Source organism: Microcaecilia unicolor, chromosome 3 (assembly GCF_901765095.1).
Source record: "Microcaecilia unicolor chromosome 3, aMicUni1.1, whole genome shotgun sequence".
Taxonomy (NCBI): Eukaryota; Metazoa; Chordata; class Amphibia; order Gymnophiona; family Siphonopidae; genus Microcaecilia; species Microcaecilia unicolor.
The window spans coordinates 307,543,489-307,566,515 of record NC_044033.1 but is presented as its reverse complement, the minus strand read 5'-3'; the positions used below and the strand labels follow the sequence as shown (position 1 = coordinate 307,566,515).

General features: G+C 40.9%; 1 protein-coding gene across 2 annotated transcripts in view; it reads left to right on the top strand.

Moving 5' to 3' along the window:
* Window positions 1–10,279: 10,279 nt before the first annotated feature.
* Window positions 10,280–23,027, top strand: part of LETMD1 (LETM1 domain containing 1) — a 32,879-nt gene continuing 20,131 nt past the window's right edge. For both annotated transcript variants that reach the window (XR_003941589.1, XM_030198287.1), the window contains exons 1-2: window positions 10,280–10,382; window positions 12,331–12,482. Coding sequence is in view for 1 of the 2 variants with exons in the window: in XM_030198287.1 (XP_030054147.1) it covers window positions 10,303–10,382; window positions 12,331–12,482 (232 nt within the window). In the remaining variant the exon portion in view is untranslated. The remainder of the gene's footprint in view (window positions 10,383–12,330; window positions 12,483–23,027) is intronic.

Below are 23,027 nucleotides of genomic sequence, written 5' to 3'. Positions count from 1 at the left end.
TGAGAACCAGGAAGTCAAGCACTTAGGGAGTCTTTTACAAAGGTGTGCTAGCATTTTTAGCGTGCGCTAATGATAGCGCATGCTAAACACTAGAGATGCCCATAGGAATGTATAGGTGTCTCTAGCGTTTGGCGCGCGCTTATTTTTAGCACACACTAAAAATGCTAGCATGCCTTTGTAAAAGGACCCCATAATCTCCATAACTAGTTCCTATTCCTCTCACCAGCCCCAAGTGGAAATGCTGCAGTACTGTGGCCCACTCATCTCCTCCATTCTGGCAGTCACGACCATTACTACTACTACTACTTGACATTTCTATAGCGCTACTAGGGTTACGCAGCGCTGTACAATTTAACAAAAAGGGGCAGTCCCTGCTCAAAGGAGCTTACAATCTAAAGGACGAAATGACAAGTTGGGGTAGTCTAGATTTCTTGAACAGTGGTTAGGTGCCAAAGGCGACATTGAAGAGATGAGCTTTTAGCCGGGATTTGAAGATGGGCAGGGAAGGGGCCTGGCGTATGGGCTCAGGGAGATTATTCCACGCATGGGGTGAGGCGAGGCAGAAAGGGTGGAGCCTGGAGTTGGCGGTGGTGGAGAAGGGTACTGAGAGGAGGGATTTATCTTGAGAGCGGAGGTTACGGGTAGGAACGTAAGGGGAGATGAGGGTAGAGAGGTAGGGAGGGGCTGCAGATTGAGTGCATTTGTAGGTTAGGAGGAGAAGCTTGAACTGTATGCGGTACCTGATCGGAAGCCAGTGAAATGATTTGAGGAGAGAGGAGATGTGAGTATATCGGTCCAGGCGGAAGATAAGACGTGCAGCAGAGTTCTGAACGGACTGAAGGGGGGATAGGTGGCAAAGTGGGAGGCCAGTGAAGAGTAGGTTGCAGTAGTCGAGGCGAGAGGTAATGAGAGAGTGGATGAGAGTTCGGGTGGTGTGCTCAGAGAGGAAAGGGTGAATTTTGCTAATGTTGTAAAGGAAGAAGCGACAGGTCTTGGCTATCTGCTGGATATGCGCAGAGAAGGAGAGGGAGGAGTCGAAGATGACTCCAAGGTTGTGGGCAGATGAGACGGGGACAATGAGGGTGTTGTCAACTGAGATAGAGAGTGGAGGGAGAGGAGAAGAGGGTTTGGGTGGGAAGACAATAAGCTCGGTCTTGGCCATGTTCAGCTTCAGGTGGCGGTTGGACATCCAGGCAGCAATGTCGGACAAGCAGGCTGATACTTTGGCCTGGATTTCCGCAGTGATGTCAGGTGTGGAGAGGTAAAGCTGGGTGTCATCAGCATAAAGATGGTACTGAAAACCATGAGATGAGATCAGCGAGCCCAGGGAAGAGGTGCCGGATGGGCGCCAGATGGCATTACGTCTGTATTTCTCTTGCGTCATTATTAGGAAGAGTGAAATGATACACAGGCTTTGTTGTTTGTTCAGCTGTGATTTGTAGTGTTCAGTGTGTCACGCACGTGAACATTGTCTGTTAGGTGTGTCACAACAGAAGAAAGGTTGAGAACCATTGTGCTAGAGTGTTGGAAATCCAGGAATGGAACAGAATGTCTCTCCTGGAACTCAGTAACTTGGCAGCTCTCTAGCTCAGTGGCTCTCAACCTTTCTTCTGTTGTGACAAACCTGACAGACAACATTCATATATGTGAAACCATAGGCACCGACTCTGAGGGTGCATAAAGTGCCTGTGATTAGGGACTATTGGCTGCCCTCCTGCTCCCTGCACCGCTGTCCCACTCCCTTCCCCTGCATTACTGTCCTTCAGTTTTCCAGGCTGCCGGCAGTGTCAGCGAGATAAACACACTGCCTTTGGCAGCCTGGAAGCTTTCCCTCTGCTACAATTTCCTGCCTCGCATAAGTGGGACACTGCAACAGAGGGAGAGCTTCTGGAGCAGCTGAAGGCAGTGTGCTTACCTCACTGGCGCTGCCGGCAGCCTGGAAAATTGAAAAAGGGCAGCAGTACAGAGAACCAGAACAGGTGATGTTAAAAAGCTGAAGCCAATTAGGTACGCCTACTTTCCCCTCTCCTCCCTGCAGCTGTTGGTCATCCCCGTTCACGCAAAACAAGCAAACAAACCTATGAGCCGCTCTATCCAGGTTGTTCTTTATTGTTGGTAACGTTTTTATTTAACCTTGCTCTTTTTTTCAAACATGCCAACTTTGCAGCATATGGATATACACAGGGGAAGTATTGAGTAATTAATTCTAAATTGTAAATCATTGTGGCATTTGGAGGGGCTGGTAAAAGGGACTCTTTGTGCAGAGATGTTTTCACCTAGTAAGGGGCCACCAAAACAGATATCATGTTATGAGAATCAGGTGATTCAAAATCAGACTTACTATTTATAACTACAATTAAAAAAAATACAAAATATATTAATTAGGTTGAGACCTGGGAGCATTTAATGTCTTTTTTTCCTGTACCTACATCAAAAGAAAAATATGGGATGTGGGAACTTGCTCCTTTTTGTTTTGTAGAATGCAGTGGTTATTACCTGTCTTATCTAGATTGTAAGCTCTTTGAGCAGGGACTGTCTTTTTGTGTATGGTGTACAGTGCTGCGTATGCCTTGTAGCGCTATAGAAATGATAAGTAGTAGTTATTATAAAAATGCACTTGCCTTTTTTATTACTGCTATTTCACAGTGAGAGGTATTGAATAATGAGGTAGGGGCTTCCTTCATGCAGAAGTTTTGTCCAGAGGCAGTCTAAATGTGCCAACATTGTCCAGTTAAGCGCACTGTTAGCCACCAAGTTCATACAAAGTTAATTATATTCAGTGAAAAATAAATCTGTTGGCTCAGGCTGCCTGCTATGTGAATATTCTATTATTATTGCTACCAAGTATTACATATTAAGAGCATTTACTTTAAACTTTGTTTTAATTAATTTATCCAGTCCTTACATGCACATGGTTTTGCTTTTTAAACCCAAAGGTGAATCCTAAGGGTGGTTGAACAATTAGGTATAAACTGTGTTTATTCTGAATTAATTAATTGGAGTATGTCAGTTTTTGGAAATGCACATCTCTGATGCTTTACATTTTAGTTGACTTCTTGAGGTTTCTAGTTCAGTTCTTTTGCTTTCATATTGATCTCTGGTCCCTGGTGATATATTTTTTTGTGTCATGTGTTTTTCATGTATTTGTATTTATTTATTATTAGGATTTATTTACCGCCTTTTTGAAGGAGTTCACTCAAGGCGGTGTACAGTAAGAATAGATCAAACATGAGCAATAGGCAATTTCAGCAGTAAAAATATTCGAAAACAATACAAAATATGGCATGGTATACTAGCAATGTCAACACAATACGTAATAGAACATTATAATTGGTAGAGAAGGGTAAGGCAAAGTTGTAACATATAGATGGGTAAGAAAGTAGGAAGAATTTGAAAGTAAGGTGACTGAAGTTGCACATGGAGGAGTGGATAAACATGTCCAGCTGCAGTATGTGCAGCCCGAGTCACTCCTTGTGTGTGTGAGTGAGACTAACAAGTTAGTTACTTCTTCCATTAAAGGCTTGGTTGAAGAGCCAAGCTTTCACCTGCTTCCTGAAGTAGAGATAGTCTTGTGTTAAGCGGAGCTTTTCAGGCAGTGCATTCCAGAGTGTGGGGGCTACTCCGGAGAAGGCTCACTTGCGGGTATCACATCGTGTAATGTTGTTTGGAGAGGGTGTAGTTAGTGAAAATCCTTGGGAGGACCTTAGTGTCCTTGGTGGTGTGTGGAGGATCACCCTAGTCTTTAGATACTCAGGGCCATTTCCTTTCATGGCCTTGAAGATCAGACATAGAATTTTAAATTTAGACCTGTATTGTACTGGTAGCCAATAAAGCTTTTGCAAAAATGGTGTGATGTGGTCATGTCGCTTGCAACCTTCTATGAGTCTTGCTGTTACATTCTGAATCAACTGGAGCAGGTGAAGGCCCTTTGTAGTCAGACTATTGTATAGTGCATTGCAGTAATCCAGTCTTGATGTTACCATGGCATGCACAATTGGGATAAGATTTACCTTCTCGATGTAAGGAAAGAGGCAGCGTAGCTGTCGCAAATAGTAGAAGCAGCTCTTGAAGATTGCTTTGATTTGGGGAATCAGAGTAAGTGTTGAATCTAACTGTATTCCAAGGTTCCTGACTTGTGATTTGAGGGGGAGTTCATACTTCCCAAAAGGGATTTTGATGTCAGGTATGTATCCACTTGTGCTAGGGACCCAGAGAAGCTCGGTTTTACTTGGGTTCAGGCAAAGTTTGTTGTGTTTTGTCCATTCTTGAATTGATGTTAGACAGGTAATCAGTTTATTCAAGGCTGTAAGTAAGTCAGGTTCCATGGGTATGAGTAGCTGCACATCATCCACATAGATGTAGAACTGAATGTCCATTGAAGGAATCAGCTCAGCTAGTGGCTTGAGGTAGATATTGAACAGAATAGGTGACAGTATCGATCCTTGTGGTACCCCGCAGGTTAGTGTCCATGGTGGTGATGAGTTGTTGCCAAACATTATGGATTGTTGCCTGTCTGATAGATAGGATCTGAACCAGGCAAGTACTGTTCCATTCATACCTGTTCCTGTCAGTTGTGCTAGCAAGATATCATGATCCACAGTGTCAAAAGCTGCTGAGAAATCTAGCAGTACTAACATCGAGGCAAATCCCTTGTCTCGGTTTCTGTGAAGATCATCTAGGAGGGATACGAGGACCGTTTCTGTTCCATAACCGGGTCTGAATCCAGATTGACATGGATCTAGCCAGTCACTCTTTTCTAGCCATTCATTAAGTTGAACACAGACTGTTTGTTTTTGGTTTGGATTTTAAATGTGCAGGGGACAGTGCTTTGATGGTGTAGTAATGTCTCAGGAATAAGGAATGGTGTGCAAAGTAAAGTTCGGGAAATGGAGTATCGTGTTATCAGTGAATGCAATCTAGGACTATTTCTTTTTTTGGTGGTGGCATGCGGAGGGAGAATATTGGGTTGTGTTCAGCACCCCCAACCATTCTGAAAAGTTGGCTCCTATTCACAGCTGAACAAAGCATGCCTAAATATTTAATTAACTGTAAGTTTAGTATGAATTTGCCTATCCCATATCAAAAAGCGTTATGCAGCATATCAGTCCCAGACTTCTCATGTATACAACAAAGCAATTATATATTTAAATTCTAGTGTCACCTCAGTAACAGCAACACAAAATCCCTCTACTGCCAGATACTGTGAAGCAACACAAAAACCTGTAAATATGATACTGCAAATATGCTACTCAGAAACTATGTAGCAAACAGAATCCATGGACAGCAGATCTGCAACATTTTCAGTTGGGGCAGGAGGCAGCAGTTATTACTGGGGGTAGAGGGGAAGCAGAAGTAGTGACTAGTTACTGGGATTTCAAGAAGCTGACTCTCAAGGGGGCTGGTCTTCCCAGCTTGCAGACACTGATGGTTGTAAAGGAAACACAGGCTTGCTGTGTACACCAAATTTTTTGTGACACCCCTCCCACCTCTTGGGGGACACACTGGTTGAGAACCACTGATCTAAATAGAGGTGCCCATTTATACAATTGCTGCCATAATGTGCTTCCAGGGGCCTCTAGTGGCCACCCAAAGAGCAGGCGCGCAAGTACTGAAGATTCTGCCAAACACAGCTCTAGTTCTAACTGTAAGCCACTCCATTCAAAGCATGTGCTTGCAAGGCTCTGCATTCCCCCCTCCTCCCCCGCTACTTCTAGAGAGGTGAAATGTGGGTGGGAGTCCATGGTGAGGGGTAGAAGCCCTCAAATATATGTTTGACAGTTACCAGATATCCCTGATTTTCAGGGATTATCCCCAGAACCACCAAATAAAATCACCTCTTGTCCCTGATTTTATCAGGAACAGAGATAGAAGAATTTTTTCTCCTGCAGCTTCTCTGGGTTACCTCTTTCAGCTCTTCTCCAGGCTTGCATTCTTCTTGCCACACTCCAGAGAATCAGGATCTGCAACAAGGAGTTTTCCCTCTCCTCTATCACACAGGTTGCTTTTTTTTTTTTTTTTTTACTTTTTCCTGTCAGCAGTGTTGAAGTGTTCCTGTTCTCCCTCCTAGCACCTTAGCAGGGAACTAACCTTCATGTTCAGGGTTGCAGAGTGTTGTTTGTTATGCATGGCAGCCTAACCCTTCCTGCTTGCAACCAGGACAGCCAACTGTCCCAATTCAGTCTCTTACTGGCAGCACAGAAAACCAACAGAAAGACTGCAGAGGTTTGGTTTTAACTACTCCCTTTCCTGAAATGATGAGCATGTCTCACTGTCCAGTTGTGCTGAAGTAATTAAGAAACAAAAACAGTTTTATGTCATCAAATGTTCTAACCCAGTGATGTACAAAAAATTGTGTATGGGACGCTTAGTCTTCTTGTTTGGAAAGGAGGGGCACAGGTCATAATACAAAACAAATAGAAGGAAGTTTGTTCTGAGATTTCACTTGTTATTGCACCATTATATGCATACAGGCATACAAAATCTGAAAGTATTTTTAAATGATTAAAAACCACTTCACACTGGGTTATTACAGAGGAGAATGGAATGAGGTGGCTCTGCATGCATATTTTCAGCCACCTGTTCATTGCACACACTGAGGTTAAAGCTGCAGATTCCTATCACCTTGTTTAAGGTGACAGCAGTAGCGTACCAAGGGCGGCACAGTGTGAAGGCAGCAAGGGGGTGGGCGGCTGTCGGCTGGGCCCTCTGAAATATTTCCTGTTCCAGGGCAGGGGGCCGTCAGAGCCGACAGCTGTGCACCTGTTCCACGCACCCCATTGCTAGGAGAAAAGGTCAGGTGATGCACTTCAGTGGGGGGGGGGGGGGGGGGGGGGGGGGTGATGCGCCGGGGTGTGTGGTGGTGACCCATCCCAGGTGGCGAACAAGCTAGGAACACCATTGGGTGACAGATCACTGACTTAAAATAAATGTAAAATGCTTTGGTTGTACCATAAAAAGGCAGTATGTCAAATCCATGACTCTTTATATGAACCCTGCTGGATCTAGTGGTAGTACTGTGGAATATGCAAGTTCCACTGATCCCAGCCAGCAGCAACACAGGGCTTATTTAGCTTTAGGACATGTTATTACAGTCCATAATTTAAGAAAATACACATGCAGCTAGTGTGCTGCTGGCTACTGTATTTTGGTAATCTGTTTGCCTTCATAATCACCACAAAAGTGGTGATAGGGAAGAAGCTGGAAACTACAGGCCGGTAAGCCTCACTTCAGTTATTGGAAAAGTAATGGAAGCGATGCTGAAGGAAAGGAAAGTGAATTTCCTGGAAGCCAGTAAGTTGCAAGATCAGAGACAACATGGTTTTACCAAAGGTAAATCGTGCCAAACAAATCTCATTGAATTCTTTGACTGGGTGACTGGAGAATTGAATCATGGACGTGCTATAGACGTAATCTACTTAGATTTCAGCAAAGCTTTTGACACGGTTCCCCACAGGAGGCTCTTGAATAAACTTGACAGGCTGAAGATAGGACCCAACATGGTGAACTGGATTAGGAACTGGTTGACGGACAGACGACAGAGGGTGGTGGTTAATGGAATTCGCTCGATTGAGGGAAAGGTGAGTAGTGGAGTGCCTCAGGGATCGGTGCTGGGGCCGATTCTGTTCAATATATTTGTGAGTGACATTGCTGAAGGGTTAGAAGGTAAAGTTTGCCTTTTTGCGGATGATGATACTACTACTACTACTACTTAACATATCTACTAGGGTTACGCAGCGCTGTACAGTTTAACAAAGAAGGACAATCCCTGCTCAAAGGAGCTTACAATCTAATGGACAAAATGTGCAGACAATCAAATTGGGGCAGTCTAGATTTCTGATTTGTAACAGAGTGGACACCCAGGAGGGAGTGGAAAAAATGAAAAATGATCTGCAGAAGCTAGAAGAATGGTCTAAGGTTTGGCAATTAAAATTCAATGTGAAGAAATGCAAAGTGATGCACTTAGGGTGCAGAAATCCACGGGAGACGTATGTGTTAGGTGGTGAGAGTCTGATATGTACAGACGGGGAGAGGGATCTTGGGGTAATAGCATCTGAGGATCTGAAGGCGACAAAACAGTGTGACAAGGCGGTGGCTGTAGCGAGAAGGTTGCTAGGCTGTATAGAGAGAGGTGTGACCAGCAGAAGAAAGGAGGTGTTGATGCCCCTGTATAGTCACTGGTGAGGCCCCACCTGGAGTATTGTGTTCAGTTTGGAGGCCGTATCTTGCTAAGGATGTAAAAAGAATTGAATAGGTGCAAAGAAAAGCTACGAGAATGGTATGGGATTTGCGTTACAAGATGTATGAGGAGAGACTTGCTGACCTGAACATGTATACCCTGGAGGAAAGGAGAAACAGGGGTGATATGATACAGACGGTCAAATATTTGAAAGGTATTAATCTGCAAACGAACCTTTTCCGTAGACAGGAAGGCAGTAGAACTAGAGGACATGAAATGAGATTGAAGGGGGGCAGACTCAAGAAAAATGTCAGGAAGTATTTTTTCACGGAGAGAGTGGTGGATACTTGGAATGCCCTCCCGCGGGAAGTGGTGGAGATGAAAACGGTAACGGAATTCAAAAATGCGTGGGATAAACATAAAGGAATCCTGTTCAGAAAGAATGGATCCTTAGAAGCTTAGCCGAGATTGGGTGGCAGAGCCGGTGGTGGGAGGCGGGGCTAGTGCTGGGCAGACTTCTACGGTCTGTGCCCTGAAAATGGCAGAAACAAATCAAGGTCAGATATACACAAAAAATAGCACATATGAGTTTATCTTGTTGGGCAGACTGGATGGACTGTACAGGTTTTTTTCTGCCGTCATTTACTATGTTACTATGTTACTATAATTAAATCACACTCATCTATATACAAACACACAGCAAGATTAAAAAAAAAAGACTTGATGAAGAAATAAATATATACAACAGAATTGGACAATGTTGGCACATTTAGATTGACTCAGGACAGTACTTCTGCATGAAGGAAGCGCTTCCCTTGTTATTCAATATCTTTCTTTGAAACAGTGTCACAAAATGCCTAGCCACCAGCCTGGGGTTACCCCGCAGCCACTTGGAGGTGGAGGGTCTATCCTCAGCACAGCTCAGGTCTGCCTGCGCCTTCCGCTCTTGCTCTACACTACCACCCTCCTCCCACGACTGTGGTGGCGCTTTACTAGGTGAAAACATCTCCCCCCTTTTTTTTTCTTCCTGTATATTGAACATCATGGATCCATTAATAGTGTTGTATTGTATTGTAACATTTATACCCCGCGCCTTCCCACTTATTAGCAGGCTCACTCAGGGGCGTAGCCAGACAACAGATTTTGGGTGGGCCTAGGCAAGAAGTGGGTGGGCACCAAATGTTCTCCCCCCCCCCCCCCACCACAAAAAGACATCTCAGCTGGTAGGAAAATGCTTCTTTCCACCTTGGCAGCCTGCAGCAGGCATGCGCTGAAAACTGAACATGCGCAGGTGCCAGTATTGTGGAGAGTAGCATTTTCATTACCATCAGGGGGAAGTCTTCAGCTGGTAGAGCTTGGGATCTCCACCAGCTACCGCTAAACGTGTGCTGCTGTTGGGTGGGCCTGAGCCCTAAGTGGATGGGCCCTGGCCCACCCAGGCCCACCTGCAGCTACGCCACTGGGCTCAATGGGGCTTACAAAAATAACAGGTTTACAAGAATAAAAAATGGATAAAACAGCAGAATATAGTATATATAAGTGGACTTGAGTGTGGATTTTGTTAATTGCAAATTTATTTTAAAAATTGTTTAACTTTGAACACTATTCAAAATCAAGATTATTCTTGAAATTTAATGTAAAACTTGCAAAAAAAAAAAAAAAAGAAAAGAAAATATCTCTGTAGGAATACAGGGAGTCCCTATAACCAGCTCCTCCAAATGACACGATTTACAATTTAGAACTAATTATTACTTTAACCGATGAAACCAATATTTCCTCTGTGTACATCCGTATGTTGCACAAACCGGCATGTTTGAAAATATAAGTGAAATTAAATCAAAATGCTACCAACAATAAAGAACGACAAGGTGGTTTGAGCAGCACATAGTTTGTTTGCTTGTTTTGGGTGATCGGGGATGACGGCTGCGCGGAGGAGAGAGAAAGGGAAATTAACCTTATTGGCTTCATTTTTTTGACATCATGCCGCCATTCGCAATCTCTAACCTCCTTGGTTGAATCATATGTGACCTTAGTGTAACCTTTGACCTGGCGGCGGTAACCCGGCGATCAGTTTACCGGGAGAAAAAAAAACAACCCAAAACATTCCCCGCTCCAAATCTTAAGAGATGGCGTTGTCCAGACTGAGCTGTTGTCGTTGGTTGTTGCTGTATGAAAAAGAAGGAGCGTACAGGCTGGCGGGCGGCCGGTGAGTGTCCGGAAAGCAGCAGTAGAGTGTCAGCCCCGGAGTGAGCGGATAGGGATGTATGGCACCACTGACAGGAAGGTGGCTTAGTTTAAATATTATGTTGTAAATTTGCTTTCTTTCACCTATAATGCCTGCTACTGTGAATTGAGGTCGCGCCCACTATTTTGGCTGGACTGAGGCAGAATACCGCTGCCACCCTCCTCCCTGGGACATCAGCTGTCTTCTTCTAAAAACATTTATTTTGGAAGATATATGTAAAATGTCCACATGTAAACGTCTGGGCAAAGAAAAAAAATTAACTTTTAAAGGTTTTTAAATCGAATCCGGGAGGATCCCGCTGTATCCGTTTTTTACCTTTTGCCCCTCCTCATGGGACGGTGTAAAAGCCAGATCTGCGGGATCCTCCGGATCTAAGTACTACCTTAAGCGGTTGTTTGTTTTGACGGCCGCAGCGATCACCGATCACCAGTCGCATCGCTGCGAAGCTGTATCCGGTTTTTACACCATCCCCCACTCTTCACTTTGACAGATGAGAGTTTGTGGTCTGGTGATCCGGCTTTAGCTCGAGGAAACGCACTTGTGAAAAACCCTGCTGTTGCTCTCTAAGGCCAGTCCAGAAGAAGAAGACCATTCCTGAGTTCTTGACTTTTTGCTCCTGTATCTTTTGTACTGATAGCAATCGGATGCCGGTGTCTTTAGGGAAAGTTTGATGAAGTGGAATCTCGCCCTTAAAAACTCGTGCCACATTAAATTGATTAGTTTATAAGATGCCACTCGTTTCTGTCATTTTAGGAAGTGCGTTAGCCATACACATTATGGGCCTCTTTTACTAAACCGCGCTAGCGATTCCCAGTGCGGCAACTCTTACTTGCTGCGTGGCGTTGTAAAATAAGCTACTGTGGTGTGCATTTTCATACTTTTTACTGTTCTTGCTGCTAATCAGTTCTACAGAAAGCAGTTTAAGCAATGAAGAACTTTTGCAGAGCCAGCGTGAAACTTAATTTTATGAATAGTCTGGCACATATCATTTGTAAACTTTACTATGGTGTTTCTTTGTCTTTACTAGTACAAGTTAATACATTTTGGAAGCAGAAAAAAGAGTGGTTGGTTACCAGTGATCACAACTATGCAACATGTATCTCATGGCCGCCGAGAGGGGGGAGCAGGGGGGACAAAATTCCCCGGGCCTCCAAGTGGGGCCCCGGTGCCACAGTCCTACCCGCCCTCCGTTGTCCACCGTCTGCCAACGGGCTGGGCCCCCTGCATTGAAATCACAGCGCCTCTCACCTCCGTGTGAAAGCGCAGCAGGGCAGCAGATCACCTCCCTTCGGGTCTCCTTCCCTCCCTGTGTCCCGCCTTCGTCTGACGTAACTTCCGCAAGGGCGGGACACAAGGAGGGAAGGAGGGCCGAAGGGAGGCGATCTGCCTCCAGTTCTTTCACACGGAGGTGAGAGGCACTGTGATTTCAATGCAGGGGGCCTGGCTTGGTGGCGGACGGAGGGGGGAGCGGTGACCCCAGGTGGGGTGGAGGGGGAGCAGCGGCAACCTCGGGGCGGGGGCGGCCTTGCCCCGGGCCCGGCCCAGTCTCTCGGCAGCCCTGATGTATCTAATGCTTGTACAGGCTGAAGTTCTTGCCAGGGGTGAGGCAGCCCAGAATAAGTAATACTCAACAGCATTATTTTTTTTGTTATGTGAGAAAAGTGAAAGGAAATATAAATTGTGTGTGTCTTTTTTTTTTGTTTGTATTCCCAAGAAAATTGTCACTTAAAACATGAGGAGATTGAGCACCCTCTACAGCAGGGTACTTGCTTTATGGTAGACCTTATCGAAGGGTTGCAGACAACGTTTTATTCAGTCATGTCTTCCATTTTTCACTAAACACGGAGAGCTTTTTGGAAGGGAATCTGAATGGTTATTTTTTTAATGTTCTATATTTTCTAAATTGCAGACATCCATCATATCAATTATCCACAAACACAAAGCCAAAGAAGCTACTATCTGCCATCTCATCTAGAGTCAAATATATGAGTGAAAAATACAACAGGTTTTTGGAAAGGAAGTTCCCTAGGTTCTATATCTTGTATTCAACCTTCATAAAAGGTGAGCACATTTTAGTGTGTCCTTTCTTGTAAAGAAAAAAGAGGGTGCCTCATGGGAAGGTATTGTCCATCCATCTGTGAGCCTTTCGTTGGGCTGTAGTTCTCTGGTATATCATATTGGGGTATTGTGAAGGATCGAACAGACACTAGCCAGGATCTGACATGCGTCACTGGACAGTTATGCCTGCATGGCTCAGGCGATCTATCACAGGGAGCTTTATGGTGAGGGGTGGGATGTAGTGACACCACAGGGTTTGGCAATAGGGGTGAAAGAGAGGCTTTACCACTACCTGACAGAAAACATATCATTTTTAGATTGATAGTCCACCATACCTTTCAGTTCTTAGCGGAGTACAATCATAAGAAGCTACACATTACCAGGAAATACAAAAACAGTATAATCATAAAACTAATATTAATATCACTATTTTATGATAATCCATTGTTGACAATTATTTGTTACCCAATATATACTTTTGAGAGTAACATTTTTAAGGTGCCATCTACACATTTTGTGGGTCAATGAAATAGCTACAAGAGAGGAGATCTCCTTGCTAAATTTTGCTGCTTGGTACACCAGAAGTTTCTCAAACAGCTTTAATCTCCTTATGCCTCTAGAAGTAGGAAGAAGAAAAAAAATTGGATCTCCTATTAGGTTTGAGTTAGGGCTTCTTTTACAAAGTGGCGCGAGCATGCGCAGCAAATGAGAGGATGCTCATTCAGTTCCTATGTGCTTCCTCTCATTTAGAATCTTAAATAAAAAGTATGCCAATTTAAATAAAATCCTTGCCTTTTCTGCGAGCCAGTGTAAATTAATATAAAAATGAGACTTGGGGGCTCATTTTCAAAAGAGAAAAACGTCTAAAATGTTTCATAAAGCAGCATTTGAAAGTTTTTCTCACTAAAATGTCCAAAACATTATTTTCAGAACCCATTTTCAGACGTTTTTCTATGCAGTTCATCTGCAGTGTGCCCAGATCTTAAGGAAGCGTGTTAAGGGTGGGATTTGGAAGTTCCTAAGACCTGGACGTTTTCATTTTGTTGGAAAATGAACAGAGCAGATCGTTAAAAGACAAACGTAATTTATTGTTAAGAACCAATTAAAAAAAATATATATATATACACATAAACAGCCCGACACAGGCCGTGTTTCGCTCAACAGGGCTGCTTCAGGGGCTACAAAAGAGATAATAATATAAATAAAATAGACATATATATTGTTTTTCATATACATATGCATCTGATTTAAAATAATATTATCAAACAATCACATATAAACATGTATGTGTACATATGCAGAGATTTCAACATAAAATATGAAATAACATTAATAGAAAATCCATGAGAGAGAAAATATATTGTAATATAACACCAATATCACAAATAAAAAGCTATGATATTAAAATAAAATAATAGACATCTGTACTGGACTGAAAACATATAGAAAGCATATAAAATATAATGCAAAAGAGAAACCATAGCAAATATATCATTATTAAAAAACATTAACATAATAGAAGTTTAAGGCAAAAGACACCCACCTACACAACAATCCTTTTACTGTCAAGTGTAATGAATATATATTGAGTGTGCTGAAGTAAACTAAAAAAGAAAAAAACATACATAAAATATGTATATATCGTCATATATGACTGAAAAATATGCCATAAAAAATAATAGAAATAAAGTGAAAAAGATGACTTACATGTAAAAAAGATCACCTTGATTTGAAAAAACAGCGCAGTCATAGGCGGTCGGTGGCCCAACTGTTTGGGGAGGCTAAAGGGGGTGAGGTCTGTTTCAGCATTCAGACCATGTGGATGGATGGTATTTAGATCATAAATAAATTCTTGCTCTTTACGTAGCAAATGAATGTCTATCGGCCCTCCTCTCCACTTATTCCTATATACATAAATCACACAGAATTTATAGTCTTCAAACTTATGTCCTAAACTTAATGAGTGTTGTACTAATGGTTTTTCTAATGATTTTCTAAATACCATCCATCCACATGGTCTGAATGCTGAAACAGACCTCTCTGTTTTTCTTTGACCATTATGTTACAATATGTCACATAATATTTGTCATTAATGATTTTATAGAGGTATCTAAGACATCCGCCACACCAATCTTATTATTTTCAATTTTTTTCATTTGTTATTTTTCATTTTCTATTTTGTGATTCATTTTCAATTAGGACAATATATTTTTTATTTTGATATTCTAATTTTATTTTTTCTACTGCATATATATATTTTTATTTTTTAATAGCTTTCAGAGCACATATATTTATATATTGGCTATATTATTTTTTATTTTTGTGTCATTAACATTTTTATTATTTTATCACATTATTTATTCCTAGTAGCATTTTTAGACTATTGATGTCACTGTCTGGCATCCACAACTACTTAACTTGTCCTTTGTTTTGTTTTATATACACATTTTTTTATTCCTTTAATAGTTTTCTGAATACATTAATGTATTTTATGAGCTAGCACATATATATTAATTATATACATTTTTAGATGTATTGCACACATTTTACGTTTCTTTTATTTTCCTTCTATATATATTTTTTGGGTGATTAATTAGTATTTGTATTATTTCACCACAATTTTTATTCCTTGCTTGCATTTTCATGCTATTGATGTCACTGCCTGGCATTCAGAATAACTAAATGAGCCAGCATGACTGATGCACTTTGACCCTTCACCTGTAGTTCCTCTATATAGCTTCCTGTGCTAGTCATTATACTTTTTCAGCACTTTCAGAGATATGAGATTGTCAGTTTGACTTCATGTATTTTTTTCTTTCTAGTTTAGTGAAGGCTGTTTTCACCCCCCCTTTCCAGCTTAGTGAAGGCTGTTGTTTTAATACCTGAAGGCTGTTATTTTATTTTATCTTAATTCAATTCGTGCCTTTGACTGATGCCCTGTGCTAGTCATTATACTTTTTCAGCACTTTCAGAGATATGAGTTTGTCAGTTTGACTTCATGTAAGTATTTTTATTTCTAGGCTGTTTTTCCTTTCTAGCTTAGTGAAGGCAGCTGTTTTAATACCTGAAGGCTGTTATTTTATTTTATCTTAATTCAATTCATGCCTTTGACTGATGCACTTTGACCCTTGACCCGCAGTTCCTCTATATAGCTTCCTATGCTAGTTATTATACTTTTTCAGTACTTTCAGAGATATTAGATTGTCAGTTTGACTTCATGTAAGTATTTTTCTTTCTAGCTTAGTGAAGGCTGCTTTTTCTCTCTAGCCTAGTGAAGGCTGTTGTTGTAATACCTCTGAAGGCTGTTATTTTATTTTATCTTAATTCAATTCATGCCTTTGACTGTTTTATCTTTTACAGTATATGTACAGCAATAAAAAAAATGTACAGAGATACATATGATGCTACTAGCCTAATACACTTGTTTCAATTCATATTTTTCCATTTTTAATAATATTTATATTTAGGTCAGTATTCTGTTTTTGGCATCTCTGACTGCGCTGTTTTTTCAAATCAAGGTGATCTTTTTTACATGTAAGTCATCTTTTTCACTTTATTTCTATTGTTTTTTATGGCTTATTTTTCAGTCATATATGACGATATATACATATTTTATGTATGTTTTTTCTTTTTTAGTTCAGCACACTCAATATATATTCATTACACTTGACAGTAAAAGGATTGTTGTGTAGGTGGGTGTCTTTTGCCTTAAACTTCTATTATGTTAATGTTTTTTAATAATGATATATTTGCTATGGTTTCTCTTTTGCATTATATTTTATATGCTTTCTATATGTTTTCAGTCCAGTACAGATGTCTATTATTTTATTTTAATATCATAGCTTTTTATTTGTGATATTGGTGTTATATTACAATATATTTTATCTCTCATGGATTTTCTATTAATGTTATTTCATATTTTATGTTGAAATCTCTGCATGATATGTACACATATGTGATTGTTTGATAATATTATTTTAAATCAGATGCATATGTATATGACAAACAATATATATGTCTATTTTATTTATATTATTATCTCTTTTGTAGCCCCTGAAGCAGCCCTGTTGGGCGAAATACGGCCTGTGTCGGGCTGTTTATGTGTATATATATATTTTTTAAAATTAGTTCTTAACAATAAATTACGTTTGTCTTTTAACGATCTGCTCTGTTCATTTTCCATCTTGGAGTTTGCAGACCGTCTGCCTTTGTGCTTTCTTGGACGTTTTCATTTTGTTCCATTATGGCTGAAAAACGTCCAGGACTAAAACTAAGACGTTTTGAGCTAAATCTGTTTTAATAATGACTAAGCACAAAAAAGTATCCCAAATGACCAGATGACCACTGAATGAATAAAGGAATGACCTCCCCATACTCCCTCAGTGGTCACTGACACCCCCTCCCAACTCCCAAAGATGTAAAATAAACAGTACATACCAACCTCTGTAACAGCTTTGGATGTTATAGCCAGTCCTATTAAAGTAGCAAGCAGATCCCTGGAGTAGCCTAGTGGTTGGTGTAGTGTACTATGGAAAAGGGGACCCAGGCCCATAATCCACTCAGTTACACTTGTGGTGGATAGTGTGAGCCCTCCAAAAACCTACTGTACCCACGTGTAGGTGACACCTGCAGCCATAAGGGCTATTGTAGTGGTGTACAGTAGGGTTTTGGAGGGCTCACTATACTATATAAGGGAACAATGGTGAGATGTGTACCTGGGAGCTTTTAGGTGAAGTCCACTGCAGTTCCCCCTAGGGTGCCCCACTGCTCTGCTGGGTTGTCTGTGTGGCCAAATTACTAAGAATGCTGGCTTCTCCAGTCAGTTGATTTTGTGTGTTTTTCACTTGGGACAGAATATTTTGCTGTTTCGGAAATTGCGGTATTTGCTATTCAGATTCTGGCCGAGTCGGATTTAGATCTCATATCAGAAATGCCCTTCCATGTCATATCTTTTTAATGAAAGATGAGTGTTTTAACTGTGATTTGAATTGTTTGAAGCTTTTTCAGTACAGTTTAGGACAGCTCAAATAGATTATATTACAATCTAATTGACTTCATAAAAGAGCTTGTACTAATAAATAAAACTGCTTGTTTAAAGAAAAAATTTATGAATTACACAAAGTTTTCTCAATAATATGAAAGATTTCTTACCTGATGTTCTAATGATAAAGTACTGTCCAAATAGATTCCCATAACCGATTCAAGCTTAAATTCAGTTTGGTCAATAGTTATAGAAGAGACATTAGGATTGGGATGATAATAAAGATATAAGAATTTAGTTTTCTCATTATTCAATTTAAATTTATGTAGAGACATCCAATCTTCCACCAAATTGATGGCCTTTTTGATATAAGTCTCTGACTGAATGGAATACCTAAAAGGAATCAGAATGGTAATATCATCTGCATAGCTATAGGATAAAAAAAAAACATTCTCCGGACACATTAAACCTAAAGAGTACATAAATACATTAAACTGTATGGGGGGGGGGGGGGGGACGACAAAGGTGAGCCCTGTGGGACACCGCATGGGTTACACCATTGCTCTGAAAGACAGCCAGACATCTTAACTCTATTTGAGCACTTAGTAAGGAATCCATGAAACCTGTCATAAACCTGTGCTTATTCCTATATCCTCAAGTATATATTAGAAAATATCATGATCTACAAGATCAAATGCACTTGAGAGATCAAATTGAAGGACAATAGCTGTTTTACCCTTACTAAAGATTCAACGCGCTTTGTTCAAAAGAGAACCTACGACAGTTTCCATACTATGCAGTGTGAAAAATGATGAGGCTACTGTGAGGATGAAGCTCCCACCTCAGGCTCCCAGATCCCTCTTTCACTCAGGGTGAGCTGGTTCTCAGTATGCAGATTTATGCAAATTAATCTATCACCCTTTTCTGCTCAGGGTGACCTGCTTCTCAAAAAGCAAACACAGTCAGGTTTCACCAATCAGGCTCTTTTCAGCTGGGACACACAGTACCTCTTCAGAACATACAGTTCTACTACCTGGTTATCTAGGGCCTTCTTACCCCAGCCAGCTTCCTTGCTTTGCACACAGTTCACCACCAGCCTACAGGGCTCAGCCAGTACTTCATATGGGGATCTCCAGCTACCAGCTCCAGCTCCAGCTACCAGCTCTCTTCTTCAGCCGCTAGCTCTCCTTTTTCCTCCTCACCACCCAGGTGGGGTATTAAGTAGTTAATGGCCAAACAGGACCCAGCCCATAACCTGCTGCACCTGTTTCCACCTCCAGGACTCGCCCCGGTCCTAGCGACCTCCAGCTATACCTCCCCTTTCTGGCTCCCTTTAGAGACTCACCCAGCCCTTCTCCCTGGACATTTTAGGGGTACAGCGCCCTCTAGGGGCCTAACCAGAGTAGGGCAGCCTCTTCCTTCTTACAGCAGATGTCTGAAACCAGATTGAGATACATGTAAAATGTTATAATGTTCAAGATAATCTGTAAACTGAGATGTAATGAATCCCTCTAATAGTTTAACATAAGATCATAAGAATAGCCATACAATGGTCCATCTAGCCCAGTATTCTGTTTCCAAATACGCTAACTGCTGTTAAATACATCCTCTGGCAAAGAGTTCCACAGTGTAAATATTTGTTGAGTGAAAAAATATTTCCTCCTATTTGTTTTAAATGTATTTCCACATAACTTCATTGAGTGTCCCCTAGAATTTGTACTTTCTGAAAGAGTAAAAAATTGATGAACAAAAAAAAAAGGTATGGACGTCACTGGTCTGTAATTAGACAGTAAATCGTGTGCTTCTTTTATATTCTTCAAAATAGGAATAACAGTGATTCCCCTAGTTCTGAGGGGAAAAGACATGAGATAATAAAAACTGTAACCAATTAAAAAGATGGATACAAAAGTTTACTTATCCATTTTCATAAAGACCGCAGGACAACTGTCCAGTTGACAATATGATGTAGTGTATTTGACAAATAATTTATTAAATGTATTCCACTTCAAGTAGAGAAGGTTGACCAAATCTTATCTACAGGGATGGACTCCTGCTGAAAAAACTTCAGATATATAATAAGTATTTTGATTATCAAATTGTGAATGAATAGATGTTATTTCAGTTTGAAAATAATCAGCTAATTGATAGGAGGTAGGCTTTTTTTTTTTAAATCACCTGAGCCATCCAACTACAAACGGGTGCCTGTTAAGTCATTAACCAATTTAAATAAATATTTGGAATTTAAAACCTACCAGTTTAGAGTAATAACCTCTTTGTTTTAGTTTATACAAAATCTTATATTTGTGAATATCACTTCTCCAATTAGTTTTATTACTCAAGGTCTTATTTTTATACCAAACCCATTCCAATTTTCTATAGTTTCGTTTAGCCACTGCTAATTCAGGCATCGAATCATTTATTGTTAGGTTGATCGTATTTAATTTTTAACCCATATTGAGGCAATAGCTTCTATGTAAGCCACATTGAGCCTGCAAATAGGTGGGATAATGTGGGATACAAATGCAATAAATAATAATAAGGTGCCATTGAAAGTGAGAATAAAACAAAATACATTCTAACGAATCCTTTAGCGTATCAGAGAGCTAGAATCTCAAGATAGGGGTTAGATGATGAATCTATAACTTCTATATTAAAAAAGCATTTCTAAATTAAGGTGGACCACCTCCCTTTTCTTGTTTCTACATAAAACAACAATTTTGTATCCTAAAGGGAAAATATTATTAATAAGGGGATCCTTCTTTTGATGTTGACCAGGTCTTGGTTAAAGAGTAGTAGCCTGTTTGATTATCTTCAGTCCATTCCCCAATGATCTGAGTTTTGTTCCCCAGTGAACAAATAGCATAGGGAATAGGAATAATAGGAGTATTGACCTCGGTGTTCTGAGACACCACTTTTAAATTACGTCTGATAGTCGCGCTTTTTCACGATGACGAAAAACAGGTTTTTCTTGTAAGCAGCTAGTCTATGGCCAATTTGAGTTTCAGTCCTATTAAAATACTGTTCTGAGCAATCCAATAACTTGCTAGAATGATAATATCCCTTATATATAAATGTAGAATATTTAAAATTCGATTGAATTATAGGAATCTGATGACAAAGTACTTGATAAATATTAATACCGCATCCTTCAAACACTCCATTGTGACTAAACCTCGAGCCTAGATTATACTAGAACTAGCTCAAATATATATATATATATATATATATATAGGGTAAAAAGCAGTAACAAGTAAATTTTCATATTAATATACAAAACTTCTGTATAACACACAGAGGGGCAAGACATGCTCGTTTGGCATGACGTCTCAGAAGCTAAGCGAGGTTTTATGTCATCAACCATCTCTGGGGTCAGAGACGCTGCTTCTCCCACCGTTGGTATTGCAAAGTAGTCTCTCTTTCAGATCACACAATGGAGGCTGGTGTGTAATAGCAAAAACACCTCAGCAGCTAGCGAGGTTTTATGTTGGGGGGCCAGTGATGTCATCAACTGCTAAAGGTTTAGAGGTAGAGTCCAGTGATTCCTTTAGGCACAGACCCAGCGGAGAAGTAGACACCGGACATCAACAAAAATAACAGGCATGGAACCAAAGCCAAAGCAGCAGACAAAGATCAAGCCCAGGAAGAGCAGATTCTATCTTAGAAAGATAGCAGACCACCAGCAAACTCAGATAATCATAGACTTGCCTAAGACCAGGAAGCAGAGACAAAACTGTGGAGACAGATCCATGTGGCTTCATAAGACTAGAGCAGATGCTATGTGGAAAGGATGCTATGAATTCCCTCTATACAGCAGCTACAGGAAAACTTGCTGCCTTGTTTAAAATTAACAGAGGGTTTTCATGTAAAATGCTTGATATATCCAGTAGCTCATTTTAGTTATGTGAAACATGTTTATGAACTGCTTTGAATGATAGTTTTGGGTAGAATGTTGTAGCGCTATAGAAATGCTAAATAGTAGTAGTAGTATTGTATGATTTTATATGCTGCCTAGAGCCTTGTTCCGGACAGGTGACTTAAAATTAAATGTATTGAGTTAATATGCAAATATTTATATAAAGCACATTGGCTGCATTTAAAAAAATGTTGACAGAAAAGCCAGATTAAGAGGCAAATCCTATCATTGACTGGCTACCTGCAGCTCTCAGGAATAAAGTGACCACTATCCCATAGCAGGTCAGAGAGGAGTCTTTAAACTCATCTCTGGGAAGGATTTGTAATCATACATTAGTGTTCTACCTCCTAGACCACACCTCCTTTCAGGACTGTGAATTTACCATTCCATGGCAATATCTGGAAAGCTTGCTTTGTTGTTTTTTTTTTTTTAATAGCTTTTATTTAGAATTTTAGTTGTCTGTTTTTATTGATCATTATAGCAATACAAAGCAAGTAACCACTATATAAACAGCTCATTCCTTTTCGACTATACCAGACCAGTTCAGACTAATGGGTTAAGTCCATCCACCAACGGAAGGAGATGGAGAAAAATAATAGTTCCAAGTACTTTGCCCTTAAAGGTATTGTGGATCCTGGAATGCTCAGTATTTTTCTCAGTCTCCTGGTGGATGGTAAATGGATTGTGCAGCTCCTGTCTGGTGCTTGGGTAGCAGTTCCTGACCTGGTTTATCCAGATGCCAGTTGAGCAGGGGGTTATAGCTGGTTATATTGAGCTTCCTGCTTGGAGTTGGATGATACCCGTGGTCCCTCATCCCACCCAGCTTGGGTGACACCCGGTGGTGCCGGCTCTCTCTCCCCTCCTCCAGATCCACTCCTGCCCTGTGTAGTGACTTTGGGGAGAGTTATGAGGCTAATATTTGTCAACTGAAGCAAACTCCTGGTAGGACAGATGGTACACAGCAAATCTGTAATTGTATTACTCATTTGCTTCCTGTGCTAACTTTGTCTGCCACGGTTTATCAGAGGTGCATATCTTTATGGCTCCTAACTGTAGCTTTTGGTGGGACACCTCCTCACGTGATACCCCCTTGTCAGAGCTTAGTGCTGTAGGTACTATGGCCGTTGCTGTATTTGTAGTGGAATGGCACTTTCTCTTTCATTTTTGGTGGAACTGATTTTGCTGTCAGCTGGCTCCTGCCTTGCAGCAAACGAGACGCATGTGACTGCTGGAGCTGGTTATCTTTTTCCCGACAGCAGCTGCCTCGGAATGTTAGCGTAAGCTAGTCTGCCTAATGGTCAGACGCTCTTCCAACCTGTGGTGAGCATAATTTTCTTGTCGGCAGCCGTCTCTCTTCAGCTTATCCCAATGCTACCAAAGGTTAAAAAAGAAAAAGTCTCTCAGCGGAGTTCTTTTCACTTATGGCACTGGCACTGAGTGCAGTGGCTTGCCTGCTCCAATTCTTGTGCTTTTCCTGCGTCTTTAGTCTGGCTGTTTCAGCCTCTTTCAGCTCTGTATATTTTGCCCTGGCTTCTTAGGCATTAGGACTCTTCTAAGTCTTTCCGGTTTACTGGCTCACTAGCAAGAGTCCTGGTGGAGCTTCTGGGCAGAGCTGTGTCTGCCTCACTACATTTGGTTAGGTTCTATGGATTTG